The sequence below is a fragment of the Salvelinus sp. IW2-2015 genome, linkage group LG35, assembly GCF_002910315.2.
Source record: "Salvelinus sp. IW2-2015 linkage group LG35, ASM291031v2, whole genome shotgun sequence".
Classification (NCBI taxonomy): Eukaryota; Metazoa; Chordata; class Actinopteri; order Salmoniformes; family Salmonidae; genus Salvelinus; species Salvelinus sp. IW2-2015.
The window spans coordinates 13,828,570-13,850,017 of NC_036874.1; the positions used below are offsets into that span (position 1 = coordinate 13,828,570).

At 42.6% G+C, this 21,448-nt stretch overlaps 1 protein-coding gene across 1 annotated transcript in view; it reads left to right on the top strand.

Annotated features, from left to right (window-relative positions):
- The window catches only part of myom3 (myomesin 3), a 72,334-nt gene that overhangs the window by 16,518 nt on the left and 34,368 nt on the right, over nucleotides 1–21,448 (top strand). The window contains 9 exon segments of the mRNA XM_070437437.1: nucleotides 7,432–7,591; nucleotides 8,165–8,322; nucleotides 8,873–8,965; nucleotides 10,211–10,229; nucleotides 10,232–10,304; nucleotides 11,374–11,418; nucleotides 15,417–15,557; nucleotides 16,546–16,707; nucleotides 19,188–19,329. Coding sequence (XP_070293538.1) covers nucleotides 7,432–7,591; nucleotides 8,165–8,322; nucleotides 8,873–8,965; nucleotides 10,211–10,229; nucleotides 10,232–10,304; nucleotides 11,374–11,418; nucleotides 15,417–15,557; nucleotides 16,546–16,707; nucleotides 19,188–19,329 — 993 coding nt within the window.

Sequence of the window (21,448 nt, forward strand, 5' to 3'; positions counted from 1 at the left end):
CAACAAAACGAATAAGACAAACGTGACCGCTACATAAACACTGTGCTAACATGCAACATAACATAGACTATCACCCACAACCCACAAATGACAACAGGCTACGTAAATATGGTTCCCAATCAGAGACAACGACTAACACCTGCCTCTGATTGAGAACCATATCAGGCCAAACACAGAAACAGACAAACTAGACATACAACATAGAATGCCCACTCAGATCACACCCTGACCAAACAAAACATAGAAACATACAAAGCAAACTATGGTCAGGGCGTGACACTGACCAAATTATGAAAGACAAGCATTGCAATTTTGAATTCCATAAAATGAGTGTGGAAGAGGTAAAAAAATATATTGTTGTCTATCAACAATGACAAGCCACCGGGGTCTGAGAACTTGGATGGAAAATTACTGAGGATAATAGTGGACGATATTGCCACTCCTATTTGCCATATTTTCCATTTAATCCTACTAGAAAGTGTGTGCCCTCAGGCCAGGAGGAAAGCAAGAGTCATTCCGCTACTTAAGAATAGTAAAGCCTAGTGGTTAGAGCGTTGGCCTAGTAACTGAAAGGTTGCAAGATCGAATCCCCGAGCTGACAAGGTAAAAATAGGTTTTTCTGCCCCTGAACAAGGCAGTTAACCCACTGTTCCTAGGCCATCATTGAAAATAAGAATTGATTCTTAACCCTTTCATGCGTGAGTTCCAAATATCTCTAACGGTCGCCCCAGCGTGAGTTTTTTTATGCACGTGATATTAGAACGTTCTCTCCATTCCAGAATGTGATTGTTATGTAACAGTACATTTCATCCGCGCTGCCCTCAAACAAAAGCACGCAGCCTGTTTTTATTTGTCAATTTTAAATTATTTCTAACAAGTTTTTTATTTTCTAATAACAGTTTGAAATGAGGTGTGTTCCGCCTCATTCATTCACATAAAAGTAGTCATTTTTACTTTTGCGGACCAATTAATTTTTTTGACATTTCTGACCCGGACAAAATTCCCCAAACACTTCTCAATTGTTTGTGCAGGACATTTACTCATCTGCCGTCCTGCATACACGTGTTCATATTATTCCACCTGTCGCCTGCATCGAAATCAAAGTTGTTTTCGTTACCAATAATACCTTTGGAAATGTGTGCGTTTCTATCAAAGTGCCTTATTACGTTATAATAGTTTCTGCATGTCGTGTTATGTCGTTTCTACTGTAGCATCATGTTTTTGTGTATATTCCTTATAACCGCGGACACGCGATGTAACGTTACTCATTTCATAACATTTATGGTGTTATACTCAATGCTTAGGTAGCTAGCTACATTCTCCTATTAGCTCTGGAAAACAATGCTAATTGCGTCAGGGAAGTATTAGCATGTGTTGTATTTTGAAGCTACCCTGGCCTTATGACTCCCAAGTGGCACAGCGTCTCAGTGCTAGAGGCGTCACTCCAGACACCCATCTTCAAATCAAGACTGCGTTTCTATCAAAGTAAGTGCCTAATTACGTTATTGTGTCGTGTTATACCGTTTCTACTATAGCTCACTGTGTGAATGGAGCATAATATATTTGTATATATTCCTTATAACCGCGGACACGCGAGGTAACGTTACTCACCTTTTATGGTGTTATATTCAATCGTGCTTATGTAGCTAGTTACATTATTCTATTAGTTCTGTAAAACAATGCTAAATGCGTCAGAAGTATTGGCATGTTGTATTTTGACGCTACCCTGGAAAAATTGRAAAATATCTTATACCACTTGGTCGTTTTCTGAGTGCATTCCACAAAGCTGTTTATCATCCACTGCCCCAATTTTGAAGTAATAGTCAAGCACGCAGTCTGGTTTCATGTTTCTCTGTCTGGTTTGTTTCTCTCTCCCGTCAGGTGGTCCACCTTCCCTGTGGCCGACATGGTTGCTGTATGGACAGTGGAGAGGACATGGACGTCTCGTTTGTCATGCCACTTTACTGCCAGCTGTTAACATTTCTTATTTTGTATAACGGGTCATTTAGGATGGTAGTAGCGTTGATGAAATGCAGTCATAGCAGCAGRACTAGAAAGCAGTCTTTACTGTCACCAGGAATGTATACATTTCACTAATTGTGGTTGTCCCCCACTCCTGGCTCTCTCTTATCCTGTAGCTCCAAGGCATAGTGATTGGTCTCTACTATGTCTCCCACCAGCTCCTCTGTCAGAAACAACTTGAAGCACTCTGCCTCAGTTGGAAATGGCAAGGGGCGTTGCACTCCAGACTGGGACTCATCAAAGCAAACACCAGGGCCAGGAGGGGTGAAACAGCAGGGCCAGGAGGGGTGAAACAGCAGGGCCAGGAGGGGTGAAATGACTGGTGGCCTTCCAGCTACCACAGAACTCCTGTACTTCATCCACTGTTGGTATGCCTCCATCACCACCAGCATCTTCAAAGGGAACTGGGACTTTGTCAGTGGACAAGGGAAATTCAGATTCAGGGTTCTCAATGGCTACAAGGTTGGGGGGCAGCTCCTCACTGTCACTGTCAGAATCTGATTCCTGACTTTCAGACTCATTGTCAGAATTTTTAAAAATCTCCAGAATTTCCACATTTGTTTGTTGTCTCCTTTTGAAAGTCATTGCTAATGCTTCAGCTCATCTCACTAGCTACATACATAAACAACAACACTGAATGGTTTAGAGTGAGAGGGTACGTGTTTGACTGCCGGCACGCGCCACTTGTATCAATAAATCACTATCAGAAAATGTTTTGTGTGGCAATTATTTGTGTATTTACGGTTTTATTCACATGTTTTCAAATCTAGGTGACAAATCATGCATTCCGATTCTTGCACAGATTGTAATGGGCACATATTATGTGTGTAAAATACTTTTTTGAAGGTTGTACTGATTATGATGAGCTAAGCTAATTCCAGCTGTGTAGTCATGTTTGTTGACGTTCAATGCATTCTGGGTTCACGTAATCGTCTCTTTGACCAAAGATGTTATAACAAAATGAGGTGAGTAAGAGTTCACTCGTTTTTTGAGGACTTCCGGAAATGAATGGTGGGATGTGAACGACGGTAGACGACACACCCCTTCAACATGCATACTATAAACAGACCAAACTCATCTCGTCTTCTCTTATAATCTTCGGTTTCTGTGAGGAAAAAAAATGCATGGCTGCGCGCTGAAACTAATCGTCGGATTACTTTCGATTTCTAAAAAGTGCTTTACCTAATTATTTCGATCAATGGTGTGCTCACCCGTGATGTGATTAATTATACATAGTAATTGCTATTAGCTAATTCATATTGTAGTTTATGTCAGCCGAGAGTTAGAAAATATGACTGCTTGTGTTGGGTCAATCTTTCCTCAGCGCTAGGACAAATGTAGCCTACATTTTTCCGGTTAGGATGATTGTGTTATGCTATATATTMTTCTGTGAATATCTGAACATTGAATCCAAAAATAAACTGCTCACATTCTGGACATAACTTTGTAAGGACTGTRTTTGTGTAAATAGTTTCTGAAAAAAGTGTGGCCAGCTCAAACGCTGATTGTTGSGTCATTCGAAACTGGCCGTTCTAAACGAGCGTTCTAAATGAGTGTTCTAATCACACGGGTGTGATCGTACGCTTCAGGGACCACTGTAGAAAGATCACACCCGTGTGATGGTACGTGTGAAAGGGTTAACTGACTTGCCTAGTACAATTGTGGGGGCTGTTTTGTTAGACTTCAGTGCGGCTTTTGACATTATCGATCATAGTCTGCTGCTGGAAAAACTATGGCTATGGCTTTACACCCCCTGCTATATTGTGGATAAATAGTTACTTGTCTAACAGAACACACAGTGTGTTCTTTAATGGAAGCCTCTCCAACATAATCCAGGTAGAATCAGGAATTCCCCAGGGCAGCTGTCTAGGCCCCTTACTTTTTTCAATCTTTACTAACGACATGCCGCTTTCAGTAAAGCCAGTGTGTCTATGTATGCGGATGACTCAACACTATACACGTCAGCTACTACAGCAACTGAAATGACTGCAACCCTTAACAAAGATCTGCAGTAAGTTTCAGAGTGGGTGGCAAGGAATAAGTTAGTCCTAAGTATTTCTAAAACTAAAATCATTGTATTTGTGACAAATCATTCACTAAACCCTTAACCTCAACTAAATCTTGTAATAAATTATGTGGAAATTGAGCAAGTTGAGGTGACTAAACTGCTTGGAGTAACCCTGAATTGTAAACTGTGATGGTAAAAACATATTGATACAACAGTAGTTAAGATGGTTAGACGTCTGTCCATAATAAAGCGCTTTTCTGCCTTCTTAACAGCACTATCAACAAGGCAGGTCCTCCAGGCCCTAGTTTTGTCGCACCTGGACTACTTTTCAGTTGTTCAGCCACAAAAAGGGACTTAGGAAAATTGCAATTGGCTCAGAAGAGGGCAGCACAGCTGGCCCTTGGATGTACACAGAGAGCTAACATTATTAATATGCATGTCAATCTCTCCTGGCTCAAAGTAGAGGAACGATTGACTTCATCACTACTTGTATTTATGATAGGTATTGACATGTTGAATGCACCGAGCTGTCTGTTTGAACTACTGACACACAGCTCGGACAAGAGGTCTCTTCACAGTCCCCAAGTCCAGAACAGACTATGGGATGCGCACAGTACTACATAGAGCCATGACTACATGAAACTCTATTCTACATCAAGTAACTCATGCAAGAAGAACAATTAGATAAAAAAAACTGTTAAAAATAGACCTTATGGAACAGCGGAGACTGTGAAGCAACACAAACATAGGCACAGACACATGTACACATGGTTTTGTATTGTAGATATGTGGTAGTAGTGGAGTAGGGGCCTGAGGGCACACATTGTATTGTGAAACCTGTGAATGTATTATAATGTTTTAAAAATTGTATAACTGCCTTAATTTTGTTGGACCCCAAGAAGAGTAGCTCCTGCCTTGGCAGCAACTAATGGGGATCCATAATAAATACAAATACAAATTGACATAGAGACCTGTAAATTAAGCCTACAAGGCTAATAATTCTCAAATCCGATTTAGATGTTCATCCGTGTTTCTCGAACGTCAAATTTCGAAGTTGTTCTGAAAGTTACATTTCAAAGTGTTTAAGGTTCAGTTTAGGAATGAACTCCTAATTTTTAGGGTTAGTGTTAAGTTTAGGCATTAACTTGAAATCTTAAGGTTAGGCATTAACTCTGTTACGGTTTAGGATAGGCAGATCTTAAGGTTAGGCATTAACTCAGAATGGTTAAGGTAAGGGTCAAGGTTTAGGATAGGTTAAAACTAAAATCTCAAAAACAACTTTGTATCTCTGGATTCGAACATGCAACCTTTTGGCACCGGAGGTAGCAGCTTAAAACAACATTTAAAAAATATATTTTTTTATCACTGGATTCAAAAAGACAACCATTGGCAACAGAGGCAGATGCATAAGCATATCAACCATCCCCATCCACAAAGCCTTAGCAAAGCCAAAACCTACTTGGAGGTGATATATTGTATTTTTGGGGTGGGCATGATCAGTGTGTGTGTCAGCAGACAACAATATTTTTTTTTTATTGAGTCTATATGAGTGCAACACAGTAGAACTACAGTATTGGCAAACCTACAGGACATGCACAAATTCTACAATATCAGTGATCTACAGTGCCTTGCAAAAGTATTCATCCCCCTCTGCGTTTTTCCTGTTTTGTTGCATTACAATCTGTAATTTAAATTGATTTTTATTTGTATGTTATGGACATACACAAAATAGTCCAAACTGGTGAAGTGAAATGAAAAAAATAACTTATTTCAAAAAATTCGAAAAAATAATTAATGGAAAGTGGTGCGTGCATATGTATTCACCCCCTTTGCTATGAAGCCCCTAAATAAGATCTGATGCAACCAATTACCTTCGGAAGTCACATAATTAGTTAGATTAAGTCCACCTGTGTGCAATCTAAGTGTCACATGATGTCAGTATATATACACCTGTAGCCGAAAGGCCCCATAGTCTGCAACACCACTTAGCAAGGGGCACCACCAAGCAAGCGACACCATGAAGACCAAGGAGCTCTCCAAACAGGTCAGGGACAAAGTTGTGGAGAAGTACAGATCAGGGTTGGGTTATAAAAAAATATCCAAAACTTTGAACATCCCAAAGAGCATCACTAAATCTATTATAAAAAATGGAAAGAATATGGTACCACAACAAACCTGCCAAGAGAGGGCCGCCCACCAAAACTCACGAACCAGGCAAGGACATTAATCAGAGAGAACACCATCTCCACAGTGAAGCATGGTGGTGGCAGCATCATGCAGTGGGGATGTTTTTAATCGGCAGGGACTGGGAAACGGGTCAGAATTGAAGGAATGGTGGATGGTGCTAAATACAGGGAAATTCTTGAGGGAAACCTGTTTCAATCTTCCAGAGATTTGAGACTGGGACGGAGGTTCACCTTCCAGCAGGACAATGACCCTAAGCATACTGCTAAAGCAACACTTGAGTAGTTTAAGGGGAGACATTTAAATGTCTTGGAATGGCCTAGTCAAAGCCCAGACCTCAATCCACTTGAGAATCTGTGGTATGACTTAAAGATTGCTGTACACCAGCGAAACCCATCCAACTTGAAGGAGCTGGAGCAGTTTTGCCTTGAAGAATGGGCAACAGTCCCAGTGGCTAGATGTGCCAAGCTTATAGAGACATACCCCAAGAGACTTGTAGATGTAATTGCCCTCGCGAAGGGTGGCTCGTACAAAGTTATTGACTTTGGGGGGGGGGGGGCGGTGTCAATTTTTTCATCTTATTTCTTGTTTGTTTCACAATAAGAAATATTTTGCATCTACAAAGTGGTAGGCATGTTGTGTAAATCAAATGATACAACCCCCCCCCAAATCTATTTTTTATTCCAGGTTGTAAGTCAACAAAATTGGAAAAATGCCAAGGGGGTGAATACTTTCGCAAGTCACTATATTATAAGATTATGTATTTGTAAGGTGTCCATATTAGGACAATAAAAATATCATTATAAACTGGGTGGTTCGAGCACTGACTGCTGATTGGCTGAAAGTCGTGCTATATCAGACCATATACCATTGGTATGACAATGGTATATATATTTGTACTGTTGTAATTACGTTGGTAACCAGTTTAAAATAGCAATAAGGCACCTCAGGGGGTTGTGGTATATGGCCAAAATACCACAGCTAAGGGCTGTATCCAGGCACTCCACGTTGCGTCGTGCTTAAGAAGAGCCCTTTGCAGTGGTATATTGGCCATATACCACACCCCCCTTATTGGCCTTATTGCTTAATTCTATTTCTATGATTAGGACAGCCTCAGTGTCACAAGGAGTTGGTGTATGTACTGTATGCACGTTTGCCAATAGGCCTTTTCTCAGTGGCTTTCTAACAGGGAATCTCTTGGTTCTCCGGTCCAATAGGGATGTCCTGAAGGAGACCATGGCAGCAGATGAACAGGGTCTGAGAACTGGAGAGAAGTGGACCCTGTTTGGAAATGAGGCTGAGAAAGTGGAGGTGGAGGTGCTCAGGGAACAGCGTTATGTCCGCCAACGCTGTGACCGCATGGCCTTGCGTAGGCAGGTAAGAGTGTGCTCTGATCTCATCCCATACAGATATACACGGGCACTCCGGACACTGAATTATAGGCCTACGGTATTGTGAATTCAGTACGGCCAAATGTATAAAAACAGTTGCCAAGTTGAGAATCAACATGGTCTCATTTAACTATTGTAGTTTTATGTCGCCAACACTGACATCCCTACATTTCCTCATGGCTTACTGAGAATTACGTTTCTTTGCCTTACGTCAGTTGACCAGTAATCAAATCAAATCAAACTTTATTTGTCACATGCACCGAATACAACAAGTGTAGACCTTACCGTGAAATGCTTACTTACAAGCCCTTAACCAACAGTGGAATTCATAACAATAACCAGGCTGTATTACAGGGGGTACCGGTTCCGAGTCAGTGTGCGGGGGTACAGGTTAGTTGAGGTAATTAGGGGTGAAGTGACTATGCATAGATAATAAACAGCGAGTAGCAGCAGTGTACAAAACAAATGGAGGGGGGTGCATTTGAATATCAGCTGTAAGTGCATTTGAATACCAGCTGTAAGTGTATTTGAATACCAGCTGTGTCTATCCGTGTTCCAGGCTGAGCAGAAGGCTTCCATCCATTTGAAGTATCTGGAGGACCTGAGTCAAAAGGCCCCAGACTTCCCTATCCCACTGAGAGCCCACATGGTGTGGGAGGGCATGGGGGTCAAACTCTCCTGCACCATCCAGGGATGCCCACCCCCTAGGGCCACCTGGTAAGCACTCACACTTAAGGATAATGACCTCCATTGAAAATCTCTGAAGACGGATAGGTTACAGTATGCTACACAGGTTTTGCCATGTCAACCTTTGATTCCTGAATTGTAATATTGCTCTGATATTTGTGGGTGAAATGACCTCATTTGCTTCGGTATTAGCCTTGGCAGTGTGTGTAACCGTCAGCCTTGCACTAAAAGACTAGCTGATGAAAAGAATACGTGTTCAGTATTCATGCCTGCGCATAGTCAGAGCTGTGGACCAGATGACCTGCGGCTTATGAGTTGAACAATCCCAGATGGGACGCATGCATCCCAATGAGCTCCGAGAGTCTTGACTCGACTGAGACAGAGCTCAAGAAGAAATGGGAGATCAAAAGCCATCTATATGCTAAAGGAGTCATGTTAACTGTTGCGTAGCATAGATTAGCATAATTAGCAACGGGCGTGAACATTGAAAGGCATAACAGTGGTCATGTTTACATTTAATTGGGATTTTTGTCAGTTTATACCTAGACATTTGAGCTGTTATTAACTCTCTCCTTCCCAGGTATAAGGACGGAGTACCCCTGAGTGCCTATGGCCAGGCTTGGAACTACAGTCTGAAGCAGACGTTTGGCCTCAACACGCTGGAAATCAGAAGGTAACCGAAAGGATTTTCAAACGTGTGCCTTTAGCACGCTGCTGTTCAAGACGTTGTAGTTACCTCCTCTTCCATTTCCTCCTCCTTCCTTCTGAGTGAATATGAGAGTGAGCTACAGTGTCTTCAGAACGTATTCACACCCCTTGACTTATTCCACATTTTGTTGTGTTACAGCCTGAATTCAACATGGATTAAATCGTTTTTTCCCCTCACCCATCTACACACAATACCTTGTATTTTAGTGCCTTGTTGCAAACATGATACATGTTTTGGAATATTTTTTATTATGTACAGGCTTCCTTATTTTCATTCTGTAAATTAGGTTAGTATTGTGGAGTAACTACAATGTTGTTGATCCATCCTCAGTTTTCTCCTATCACAGCCATTAAACTCTGTAACTGCTTTAAAGATCACCTATTGGCCTCATGGTGAAATTCCCCGAGTGTGCTTTCCTTCTCTCTCCAGAAATACTCGTAGTTTTGGAAGGACCACCCTGTTATCTAGGTTGGGAAGTGACTCATAGCGTGTATTACGAAACTAACGAGGACCATCGGCAACATGCTCTAGATTCAAAGACAAACTTCACGCATGCTCTTAAAAATCAGGGTTATTCAATTGTTGATTCTCTGTTTTTTTTTTTACCTGCCATTCAAAAAAGTGCCCTTCTTACCCAAAGGCATTTGGAAAACCTCCCCTGGTCTCTTAAGAATGGTGAATCCGTAAAGAGCAGTGTTTGGAACAATTCACTGCTTCCAAGTGAGGTACCATTATAACTAATTGTATGGTGGGGTACCCAAATGAGACCGGGCTCATTCAAAATTAATGTTAAACACCTATTATTGGCGACAATGCAAATCCATGCAACTTATTATGTGCACTTGTTAAGCAACACTTTTTACTCCTTGAACCTATTTTAGTTTGAACCATAACACCAAAGGGGGTTTGAATACTATAGTTGACTGCAAGACGTGTTTGCAGCTTTTCAATTTTAATCGAATTTGTACTAATTTTCTAAAACATGCATTCCACTTTGAACATTCATGGAGATGAGTGTGTGTAGGTCCAGTGAACACATCTACATATAATCCATTTTTTAAAATTCAGGATTGGTGAACAATATGTGTTCATCGGAAAGGCAGTTGTACATGAGAAGTGTTGACATGTCTTGTGATATTTAGCTTTGGCTTCAGCCTGGGCCAAGATGGTGGCAACAAACACATGAGTCATTACCTTCCCCATCCCCAGATGCTCTGTTGAGGATGCTGGGGAGTTACAACGGTGGTTGCCAAGAGTTCTCTGGGTGAAGCTACTAACCATTGCCAACTCTGGTGGTCAATCTGTAAGTAGCTGCTGATTTCTGACAACTGTCATGGACATGGTGTTCCTAATATGGACACCGTACATGCAGATTTGCTCCTGCTGCTCAAATTCAGATAGATCATGTTAAATTGGTAACCATGTCAAATTTCCCCCTTCCTGCTCCATACTAGTCCATACTTGTTTTAACTCAAGTGAGACACCTAAGGGATGCTCATTCATACCTTCTATGGTATATAAATCACCATTCATCCGTACCAAGTTAATTCCAATCATTCATCTTGATCCAGTTTCCATCTGCAGTGATGTTTGCACCTAGATGACTGGCGTTCTATTCCATATCAATAGCCTACACCTTCAATCTAAACTGATTAGTGCAATACATTACATGCCATTACGAGTGAAAAAACACGTGTAGCTAGCGCTTAGAGCATTGGGCCAGTAACTGGAAGTCGCTCGTTTGAATACCCTACCAGAGCAGGTCAGAAAATCTGCCGATGTGCCCTTGAGCAAGGCATTTAACCCTAATTTGCAACCAGGGTCGCTGTACTGTTATGGCTCACACTGTAAAAACAACACACTTCACTGCCCCTATAAATAATATTTTTATTAATGGGTTTAGTCCGCGTATTAACATAACCAAAAACCTACGGTGTCTGCAGTCTACCGCCCACATTAACAGAACTTTGGACCATTCGCTACACCACCACAACAACTCTGTTGACAGAAGAGATGTTAATAATATTACAAGAGTAATTCATTAATTCAACTATGAATATTTCCCCCAAGCTTCTTAATGGCCTAGAAACAGTGTGAGGGTGCCCTGACAATACCGGGACACTCCTTCTCCTAGATCAATTAAATGGTGAAGGGGGGGCCAAGCTCTCCTATTCACCTATCATCCATATTTCACATGCTCACATTCTCCTTCGATTGTTTAAAATAGGTTAAAGGGAATATTAGTTGTGACGTGTATGAAAGTGGCTTTGCCAGGATTGATTTGTCTCTCTTTCTCTCTCCTTTCCCTCTAACTCTCTGCACTCTCCCCACCCCGCTCTCTCTCCTCCTTGTCCCCCCACTCCACGATTCAGCATATCAAGGAGCTGAGGCCGCAATCAAGCAATCCTTGACCCCAAGTAAGTTTCATGCAGCGTCTAATGAAAAATTTCCTTTTTAATTTCTCTGCCGCCTTTTGAAGTTCACTCTCTTCTCCTCCGCTAAGACTGAGCCTTTGAAGACACTGACAACTCTGAGGCTCTGCTGCATGTGCTCTGACATGGTTTGGCTGACTGGATGCAAGGATGGATTGGATGGCAAAGGGGTGCTTATGGTTCATTGGAGTGCGCGTTGAGGGGGTGTGTGTGTGTGCACATGAGTGTGCACATGTGTGCGCCTGTATATAAAGAGGTTGATTGGGAGGGGTAGGTGAACAAATCGCTGCCATTTCAGCGCCAGTCAGAGTCATGTATATTTCAGCACAGAGAGAGAGTGTGCGATTTGTTCACTTTTGCTGGCAGCTTAGCCTATATGTATAATGCTCCTAAGCCATTCTCCAGATATTGAGCAAGTAGAGAGGCTGGTTGCACCCACAGGGAGACCATGCAGAGTAGTGATTAGACACTGACTAATAACCAAAAGCTTATTTATATAGATTGTTTAGCACTGCTCTGTTGCCTTAGTAAATGACTTGCTCTTCCTAGGTTGTGTCAGCATCACACACGACTGGATCAAACTGTTATTGACAACAACAAACTCACTGTATCACACACTGTTTAAAGTGGTGTGCAAGTCACAATCAATGGACTCAGACAGTGGTGTCCTCTGCATGTTTGAAACGAAATAGCAATCATTCCGAATGAAGCTTTATCAGCATGTAATGCCATCCATACACACTGGCTGAGGAGAAAATGGGATTTGAATTGCAGAATGACATTAGTGTGGTGCTGAGACTTCAGTTTGTCATGCGGAGCAGGGAGACGGATACTATTCTCCGATGTGCATTACTCCCTAAAACAAAGAGCAACCCCAGCACATTTATCATAATTATGACGGGGACATGCAGGGAATGACTGAAACAGAGAGAAAGTTTGGGAGAGATGGGGAGTTATTCAATTGATGTGCATCCGAATGATTGCCCTGGTCTGTTATTTAGACAGAGATCATTATGGAAACATGTCGGCGACCTTTCAGATCTGTTGGTGGGAATGGGATCGGACAAGGCCTGGTAGTTTTCACTTTTATCTCACAATTAGGCTAGACCCTGTTTGTCGACGGAAAAGGGGAGCTCCGAAAAGGAGTTTTATGTTCGTAAATGAGCTTTTATTGTTTAAATACATTGTGAAAGAGATGGGTGTGTTTTTCACTATTTAATCGTGGAATGGGGTTGTTCAGTGTATTTGTTTTACATCTATCACTTGATTGTTTTGTTTCAAAGAGACAAATAATCATGTTTTTTTGCTAAGTGCTATACATCCGTCTCACTCTCAGAGAAATAATTAGTACTGATAGGTTTTACACAGTCAAATGTAACAAATAACTAAATTGTTTATAAATGACTGTACATACGACACATACAATATTCAAAACGTGTTTTTAAAAACATGAATCAATACAGTTATATGAGATCTGTATATAAGACATTTACATTTGACATTTGAGTCATTTAGCAGACGCTCTTATCCAGAGTGACTTAGAGTAAGTGCATTCATCTTAAGATAGCTAGGTGAGACAACCACATATCACAGTAAACTATACAGGATACAAACATTCCATTCGAGCTACATACTGGATATATAGCATTTTGCAAAAAAATTTAAACATTCATACTCATCTAAAATCTGAGAACAGTAATATTTTACACACATATGAAGGTACCCATAAGCAATCATTTAGGACGAAAAAACACAACTGTGAAACAATTGTGGATATAGCGTTTTGAAAATCAACTTTTTATTTAGTGCATTCGGAAAGTATTCAGACCCCTCGACTTTTTCCACATTTTGATTTGTTACAGCCTTATTCTAAAATTGATTTAAAAAATATATAAACAAATATTCTCATAAATCTACACACAATACCCCATAATATCAAAGCAAAAACATAAAAAATGGAAATAATACATTTACATAAGTATTCAGACCTTTAAATCAGTACTTTGCTGAAGCACCTTTGGCAGCGATTACAGCCTTGAGTCTTCTTGGGCATGACGGTACAAGCTTGGCACACATTCTTCTCTTCAGATCCTCTGAACCTCTGTCAGGTTGGATGGGGAGCGTCGCTCCACAGCTACTTTCAGGTCTCTTCAGAGATGTTCGATCGGGTTCAAGTCCGGGCTCTGGCTGGGCCACTCAAGGACATTCAGAGACTTGTCCCGAAGCCACTCCTGCGTTGTCTTGGCTGTGTGCTTAGGGTCGTTGACCTGTTGGAAGGTGAACCTTCACCCCAGTCTGAGGTCCTGAGCGGTCTGGAGCAGGTTTTCATCAAGGATCTCTGTACTTTGTTCCGTTCATCTTCGTCTCGATCCTGACTAGTTTCCCAGTCCCTGCCACTGAAAAACATGCCCACAGCATAATGCTGCCACCACCATGCTTCACCGTAGGGATGGTGCCAGGTTTCTTCCAGATATGAAGCTTGGCATTCAGGCCAAAGAGTTCAATCTTGGTTTCATCAGACCAGAGAATCTTGTTTCTCATGGTCTGAGAGTCTTTAGGTGCCTTTTGGCAAACTCCAAGCGGGCTGTCATGTGTCTTTTACTGAAGAGTGGCTTCTGTCTGGCCACTCTACCATAAAGGCCTGATTAGTGGAGTGCTGCAGAGATGGTTATCCTTCTGGAAGGTTCTCCCATTTCCACAGAGGAACTCCAGAGCTCTGTCAGAGTGACCATCGCATTCTTGGTCACCTCCCTGACCAAGGCCCTTCTCCCCCGATTGCTCAGTTTGGCTGGGCGGCCAGCTCTAGGAAGGGTCTTGGTGTTTCCAAACTTCTTCCATTTAAGAATGATGGAGGCCACTTTGTTCTTGGGGACCTTCAATGCTGCAGATATTTTTTGGTAGCCTTCCCCAGATCTTTGCCTTTGACACAAACACAATTCTGTCATGGAGCTCTACGGACAATTCTTTCGACCTTGTGGCTTGGTTTTTGCTCTGACATGCACTGCCAACTGTTGGACCTTTTATGAACAGGTGTGTGCCTTTCCAAATCATGTCTAATCAATTGAATTTGCCACAGGTCGATTCCAGTCAAGTTGTAGAAACATTTCAAGGATGATCAATGGAAACAGGATGCACCTGTGTCTAATAGCAAATGGTCTGAATACTTGTGTAAATACGGATTTATTTATTTTTAAACCTGTTTTCATTATGGGGTATTGTGTGTAGATTGATGAGGAAAACAATGAATTTAATCTATTTTACAATAAGGCTGTAACATCACAAAATGTGGAAAAAGTCAAGGGGTCTAAATACTTTCCCAAGGCACTGTATAATGTCTCAGGAATAATGGACCTTTTCAGAAATGGTAAAATGTTTCTCTCAATCGCATGTCTCTCATTAATCCTAATGTTCACCCCCTTGTGAGGGAGGCCTTTTCAGGAACAAGGGTGCATGTGTGTGAGAGAGGGAGTAAGTGTGTGTGTGTGTGTGTCCTTCGTGCTTGTGTGCGTGCGTGCATGCATTCCTGAAGATGAAAAATATCCCCCCTTCAATTACTAATACATGCCAGTTGGCGTATCTGGGCCTTCGTCCAGTTAATTAAGGTTCCTCTTTGCTTTGTGCATTTTTACTCGGCTGCCACAAGTGAGAGAATCTGAGGGAGAGCAAAGCTTGTTACTCATTGCTTGCTGAGAATAATGGGATGTGTTATCCCATTATTCTCTAGTGTCTTCCATAGTACGCAGATGGCAAACCTCAACTTCATCTGACATAACGTCATCATGAGGGTTGAGATGTTGGGGAAATGAGTTCTCATCTCGGTGGATTATTTCCCATCTATATGTTTGTTCTTGCTCATTTCTCTTATTTTGCCTTCTCCTCCTCTTCTTCACCCCAACTTTCCCACCTCCACCTGCCTTTCCCGCTTTCTTTTCGTCTTACTCTTCCTCCTCCCCCCACCCATCCTCCTCCTCCTTCCTCTGTAGTTGCAATGCTGGAGCGGGAGGCTCTGTTTGAGTTCAGCTTCCCTCCGACCTGGGTGAAAGAGGGGGAGAATCTGACCCTGCAGTGTGCCTTCTCCTCGGCCCTGCTGCCCTTCCAACAGGACGTGGCCTGGTTCAGAGATGGTGAGTGGAAGTGGGTATTAGCTTGGTCTGTTATGTTTGTGCGGTCTTGTCAACTCCTATCGACAGCGACTATAGTTGGCAAGACAGTACAAACAGATCTGGGACCAGGCTAGTATGAATTCTTCCCCAATATCAACTAGTATTGGCATTGTTGGCTGTATCATCTAAACTGTATACAAGCCATACTTTATACACAGAATGTACAAAACATTAGGGACACCTTCCTTAAATTTAGTTGTACACCCTTTCACCCTCAGAACAGCCTCAATTCGTCGTGACATGTACTCTACAAGGTGTCGAAGCGTTCCACAGGGACGCTGGTCCATGTTGACTCCAATGCTTCCCACATTTGTGTCAAGTTGGCTGGATGTCCTTTGGGTGGTGGACCATTCTTGCTACACATGGGAAAATGTTGAGTGAGTGTGAAAACCCCAGCAGCGTTGCAGTTCTTGACACACTCAAATCGGTGTGCCTGGCAACTTCAACCATACCCCGTTCAAAGGCACTTAAATGTTTTGTCTTGCCCATTGACTATCTGAATGGCAAACACAATCCATGTTTAAATTGTCTCAAGGCTTTAACATTTTTCTTTAACCTGTCTCCTGCCCTTCATCTACACTGATTGAAGTGGATTAACAAGTGACATCAATTAGGGATCATAGCTTTCACCTGGATTTACCTCAGTCTAAGTCATGGAAAGAGCTGGTGTTTCTAATGTTTCGTACACTCAGTGTTATTTCAGGTGAATCTCCAAAAGCCTTCCCACTGGCCACATGACGTCAATTCAACATCTATTCCACATTCGTTCAACAGAAATGACGTGGAAACGACATTGATTGAACCAATGTGTGCCCAGTGGGCTGTTTTTATAGCCTCGGCTTCTTTGTATTATTCTGATGCACATCACTTGCTAGAGGGTGCTGGGCCCAAGAAACCTGGTATAAATGAAGTAGGACCCGCCCACAGGAATGCCACCTCCCTTCCACAGGAGTCCAACTGTGCCAGTCCAGCAGGGTGGAGCTTCAGACCGCCCTTCGCTCCGCCTCCCTCACCCTGAAGGGCGTGCACAAGGAGCAGGAGGGCATGTACATGGTGCGTCTGCGTACCTGGGAGGGGGTCAAAGAGCATAAAGCCTACATTTTTGTCAAAGGTAGGTTCTGTGATGTTTTGTGTGTATCTGTGGGTCTGGTGTGAGGTTGCATGTTCCCTRTAACATTCACAATAGCAACTCTGAGTTTGGAGTGTTCATAGTTTTTCTGGTGAAAATGTGGCCACCATACCTTTGGTGTCAGTGGTGAGATTTCGGTGCCAGTAGAGGCACTATACCAACATTAAGGCAATAATAAGAAACCACAATGCCAAGAGCAAGGCAGCTGCCAGCTGACCTGTTATGATCTTCAAGCAACTAGCCAACACTACAATAAAAGTAGCTTCTTCCCAAAGTTGCCTGGAGACCTTAAAATAAGTCTGGGTCCCACAGGTGTCTGTGGTGGGGTTTAGCAGTAGTGCGTTTCGAAACAAACCTAACACTTCCACACTTAATTGAAACCCACCACATTCACAGTCACGTCCACTGAATATTTAATGACTCCAGTCGCCCACACCTCCCCACCCCCTTGTCCCTCCTCTCTCCCTCATACCCAACTCTGCAAACTCCCAGCCAGAGTAAGACCTCAATATCACTAACAACCATTGCACTGCATTGTATTTTCTGTCTTATTAAAAAAATCTTGGTCCTTAACTCCTGCTGGAGTTAGAGTCATTMGGGAGTGGAAGTGGATTTTTTCTGAATTTGCATTACAAATGGGTGGTAAGAGAGAAGAGACCAGGGCCGTGTTTGGTTTAGTCTTTTAGCTTATCAGAGGGAGAGATGGAGGGAGGGAGGGCAGAGGGAGAGAGAGACACACATAGGGACCTCTTCACCACCGAGTACAGCAAAGTAAAATTACAGACTGAGGGTGTCTACTAGTTCAACATGGTCTCAATAGAATACGTCAAAATAGTGAGATGTCTGACATTTGACCGCAAGGACATTTGTGAACAGTCATACTGATACCTAGGCAATTGGTCACGACTCATCGGCCTTAAAGCTGAGTCGCCCAAGGTACATTTGTTGTTGTTTTGTTTAACAAACAGAAGAGATGCGTATCCAGCGGCGTGTTAAAGAAAATCACAGTACCTACTCCGCTATGGCAAAAGTTACGTGCAAAAGTTACGTCTTTTGTTGTTGTAATATCGCAAACGGACGTGGCAGTTTCACCGCAACGGATTCCAACTTCAATGTCTCACACTTGCAGCATAAACTGTAGGAAAGTTGGAAAGACATTTTGCCTGACATTTCTCTTCTCTTTTGTTGGTGCCAAAGCAACAGTCTCTCAAGCCTCAGAGAATAGAAAACGGGTCTAATACATGTCACATCTTATCTCTTTAATCCTCTTAACATAATTCCCTCGTTCCTTCTCTCTCTCCTATCTCTCACTCCTATCTCTCTGTCTCTATCTCTCACTCTATTTTTCTCAGTCTCTGTTTAGTGCTCTCGTTTGCGCTGTCTTTATAACTAATGCAGATTTGATGACCTGTTAATCTTACCTCCAGACAACGCACCTTGCTTTCACATGGCCGCTCCAGACAGACATCGTGGGAGTGTTTAATTGAACTGCTGTGGATTACATTACCTTGCTGGCTTTTAATCCTCCCTCCCTCCCTCTCCCCCTCTCGCCCACTCTAATTTTTACTCTTTACACTTTCTCTGTCTCTCTCTTTCTCCTTTTTTCCCCATCTCTATTTCCCTCTGTGTTTCTCTCCGTGTCCCTGTCTCTCTCTCCTTCTCTCCGTGTCCTCTCCCTCTCCAGCCTTTTAATTCAATTTCAATTTAAGGGGCTTTATTGGCATGGGAAACATATGCTTACATTGCCAAACCAAGTGAAATAGATAACAAACTAAAGTGAAATAAACAAAACAGTAAACATTACACACAAGTTCCAAAATAATAAAGACATTTCAAATGTCATATTATGTATATATGCAGTTTTGTAATGATGTGCAAATTGTTAAAGTACAAAAGAGAAAATAAATCATCATAAATATAGGTTGTATGTAGAATGGTGTTTGTTCTCCACTGGTTGCCCTTTTCTTGTGGCAACAGGTCACAAATATTGCTGCTGTGATTGTACACTGTGGTATTTCACCCAAAAGATATGGGAATTTATCAAAATTGGATTCGTTTTTTGCRAATTCTTTGTGGGTCTGTGTAATCTGAGGGAAATGTGTCTCTAATATGGTCATACATTTGGCAGCTCAGTTTCCACCTCATTTTGTGGGTAGTATGCACATAGAATGTCTTCTCTTGAGAGCCAGGTCTGCCTTTGGCGGCCTTTCTCAACAGCAAGGCTATGCTCACTGAGTCTGTACATAGTCAAAGATTTCCTTAATTTTGTGTCAGTCACAGTAGTCAGGTATTCTGTTTAGGGCCAGATAGCATTCTAGTTTGCTCTGTTTTTTTGTAAATTCTTTCCAATGTGTCAAGTAATTATCTTTTTGTTTTCTCATGATTTGTTTTGGTCTAACTGTGTTGATGTCTCTCTCCCCCTCCCCTCTTCTTACGCCTTCCCCATTCCCTCCCCTACTCAGATGCGTCTGCAGTAGTGTCCGGTGGTCCAGGCTCTCCTCTGGACCTGAAGGTTTCTGATGTACAAAAGGACTATGTCTTCCTCACCTGGGAGCCTCCCAGTGCTGATGGAGCCTACCAAGTGGAGGGTTACTTTGTGGAGAGGTACTTTTCGACTGTAACACCGGTGTTTCACTAGTGTATGCACCGTTATGTTATACTAGGGGCATTGTGTTTACATAGCTAGGGCTGACAGTGAGGACTTGTGAAGAGCAGAATCACCACCACTGCATAATCAAAACAATTGCTCTGTGAGGTGTTAAAGTTCAGTTAGCCATTGTTATTTAAATGTGAAGAGGCCTTTAGGGCTTTGTATGAATACCGTACCAAGGACATAGGTTGAGGACTCGTATAACCTTTTCACACTACCGAGCCAAGCTGTAAGTTCAAATAATCAAATGGATGAGTGATGGCTGTGCGGCATAGGCAAGATGCAGTAGATGGTATAGAGCACAGTATATACATATGAGATGTAACGCTTGTCGTGGTTGGAAGAAGAGGAGGACCAATGCGCAGCGTGGTAAGTGTCCATATTGTTTTAATACGAATAATGAACACTGAACACTGAACAAAAACAATAAAACGACAAACGAACACTCCTGTACGGTGAAACAAAACACAGAACAGAAAATAATCACCCACAACACACAATGAAAAACAGGCTACCTAAATATGGCTCCCAATCAGAGACAACGACTGACACCTGCCTCTGATTGAGAACCATACTAAGCCCAACACATAGAAATCTAACAACAGAACAAAACAAAGAAAAACAACATAGAATGCCCACCCCAACTCACGCCCGGACCAAACTAAAATAAAGACATAACAAAAGAACTAAGGTCAGAACGTGACATGAGATGAGTAATGTAGGGTATGTAATCATTATATAAAGTGGCATTGTTTAAAGTGACTCGTGATACAATTATTACATCCAATTATTCATTATTAAAGTGGCTAGAGATTTGAGTGAGTATGTTGGCAGCAGCCACTCAATGTTAGTGATGGCTGTTTAACAGTCTGATGGCCTTGAGATAGAAGCTGTTTTCAGTCTCTCGGTCCCAGCTTTGATGCACCTGTACTGACCTCGCCTTCTGGATGATAGAGGGGTGAATAGGCAGTGGCTCGGGTGGTTGTTGTACTTGATGATCTTTTTGGCCTTCCTGTGACATCGGCTGATGTAGGTGTCCTGGAGGGCAGGTAGTTTGCCCCCAATGATGCGTTGTGCAGACCGCACCTCCCTCTGGAGAGCCTTACGGTTATGGGCGGAGCAGTTGCCGTACCAGGCGGTGATACAGCCCGACAGGATGTTCTCAATTGTGCATCTGTAAAAGTTTGCGTGTTTTCGGTGACAAGCCAAATTTCTTCAGTCTCCTGAGGTTGAAGAGGCGCTGTTGCGCCTTCTTCACCATGCTGTCTTTTTGGGTGGACCATTTCAGATTGTCCGTGATGTGTACGCCGAGGTACTTAAAACTTTCCACCTTCTCCACTACTGTCCCGTCGATGTGGATAAGGGGGTGCTCCCTCTGCTGTTTCCTGAAGTCCACGATCATCTCCTTTGTTTTGTAGACGTTGAGTTTGATGTTATTTTCCTGACACCACACTCTGAGAGCCCTCACCTCCTCCCTGTAAACCGTCTTGTCGTTGTTGCTAATCAAGCCTATTACTGTAGTGTCGTCTGCAAACTTGATGATTGAGTTGGAGGCGTGCATGGCCACACAGTCATGGGTGAACAGGGAGTACAGGAGAGGGCTGAGAACGCACCCTTGTGGGGCCCAAGTGTTGAGGATCAGCGGGGTGGAGATGTTGCTTCCTACCCTCACCATCTGGGGGCTGCCCGTCAGAAAGTCCAGGACCCAGTTGCACAGGGCGGGGTCGAGACCCAGGGTCTCAAGCTTAATGACGAGTTTGGAGGGTACTATGGTGTTAAATGCTGAGCTGTAGTCAATGAACAGCATTCTTACATCGGAATTCCTCTTGTCCAGATGGATTAGGTCAGTGTGATTGCGATTGCGTCGTCTGTGGACCTATTAGGGCGGTAGGCAAATTGGAGTGGGTCTCGGGTATCAGGTAGGGTGGTGGTGATATGATCCTTGACTAACCTCTCAAAGCACTTCATGATGACAGAAGTGAGTGCTACGGGGTGATAGTCATTTAGCTCAGTTACCTTAGCTTTCTTTGGGACAGGAACAATGGTGGCCCTCTTGAAGCATGTGGGCCCAGC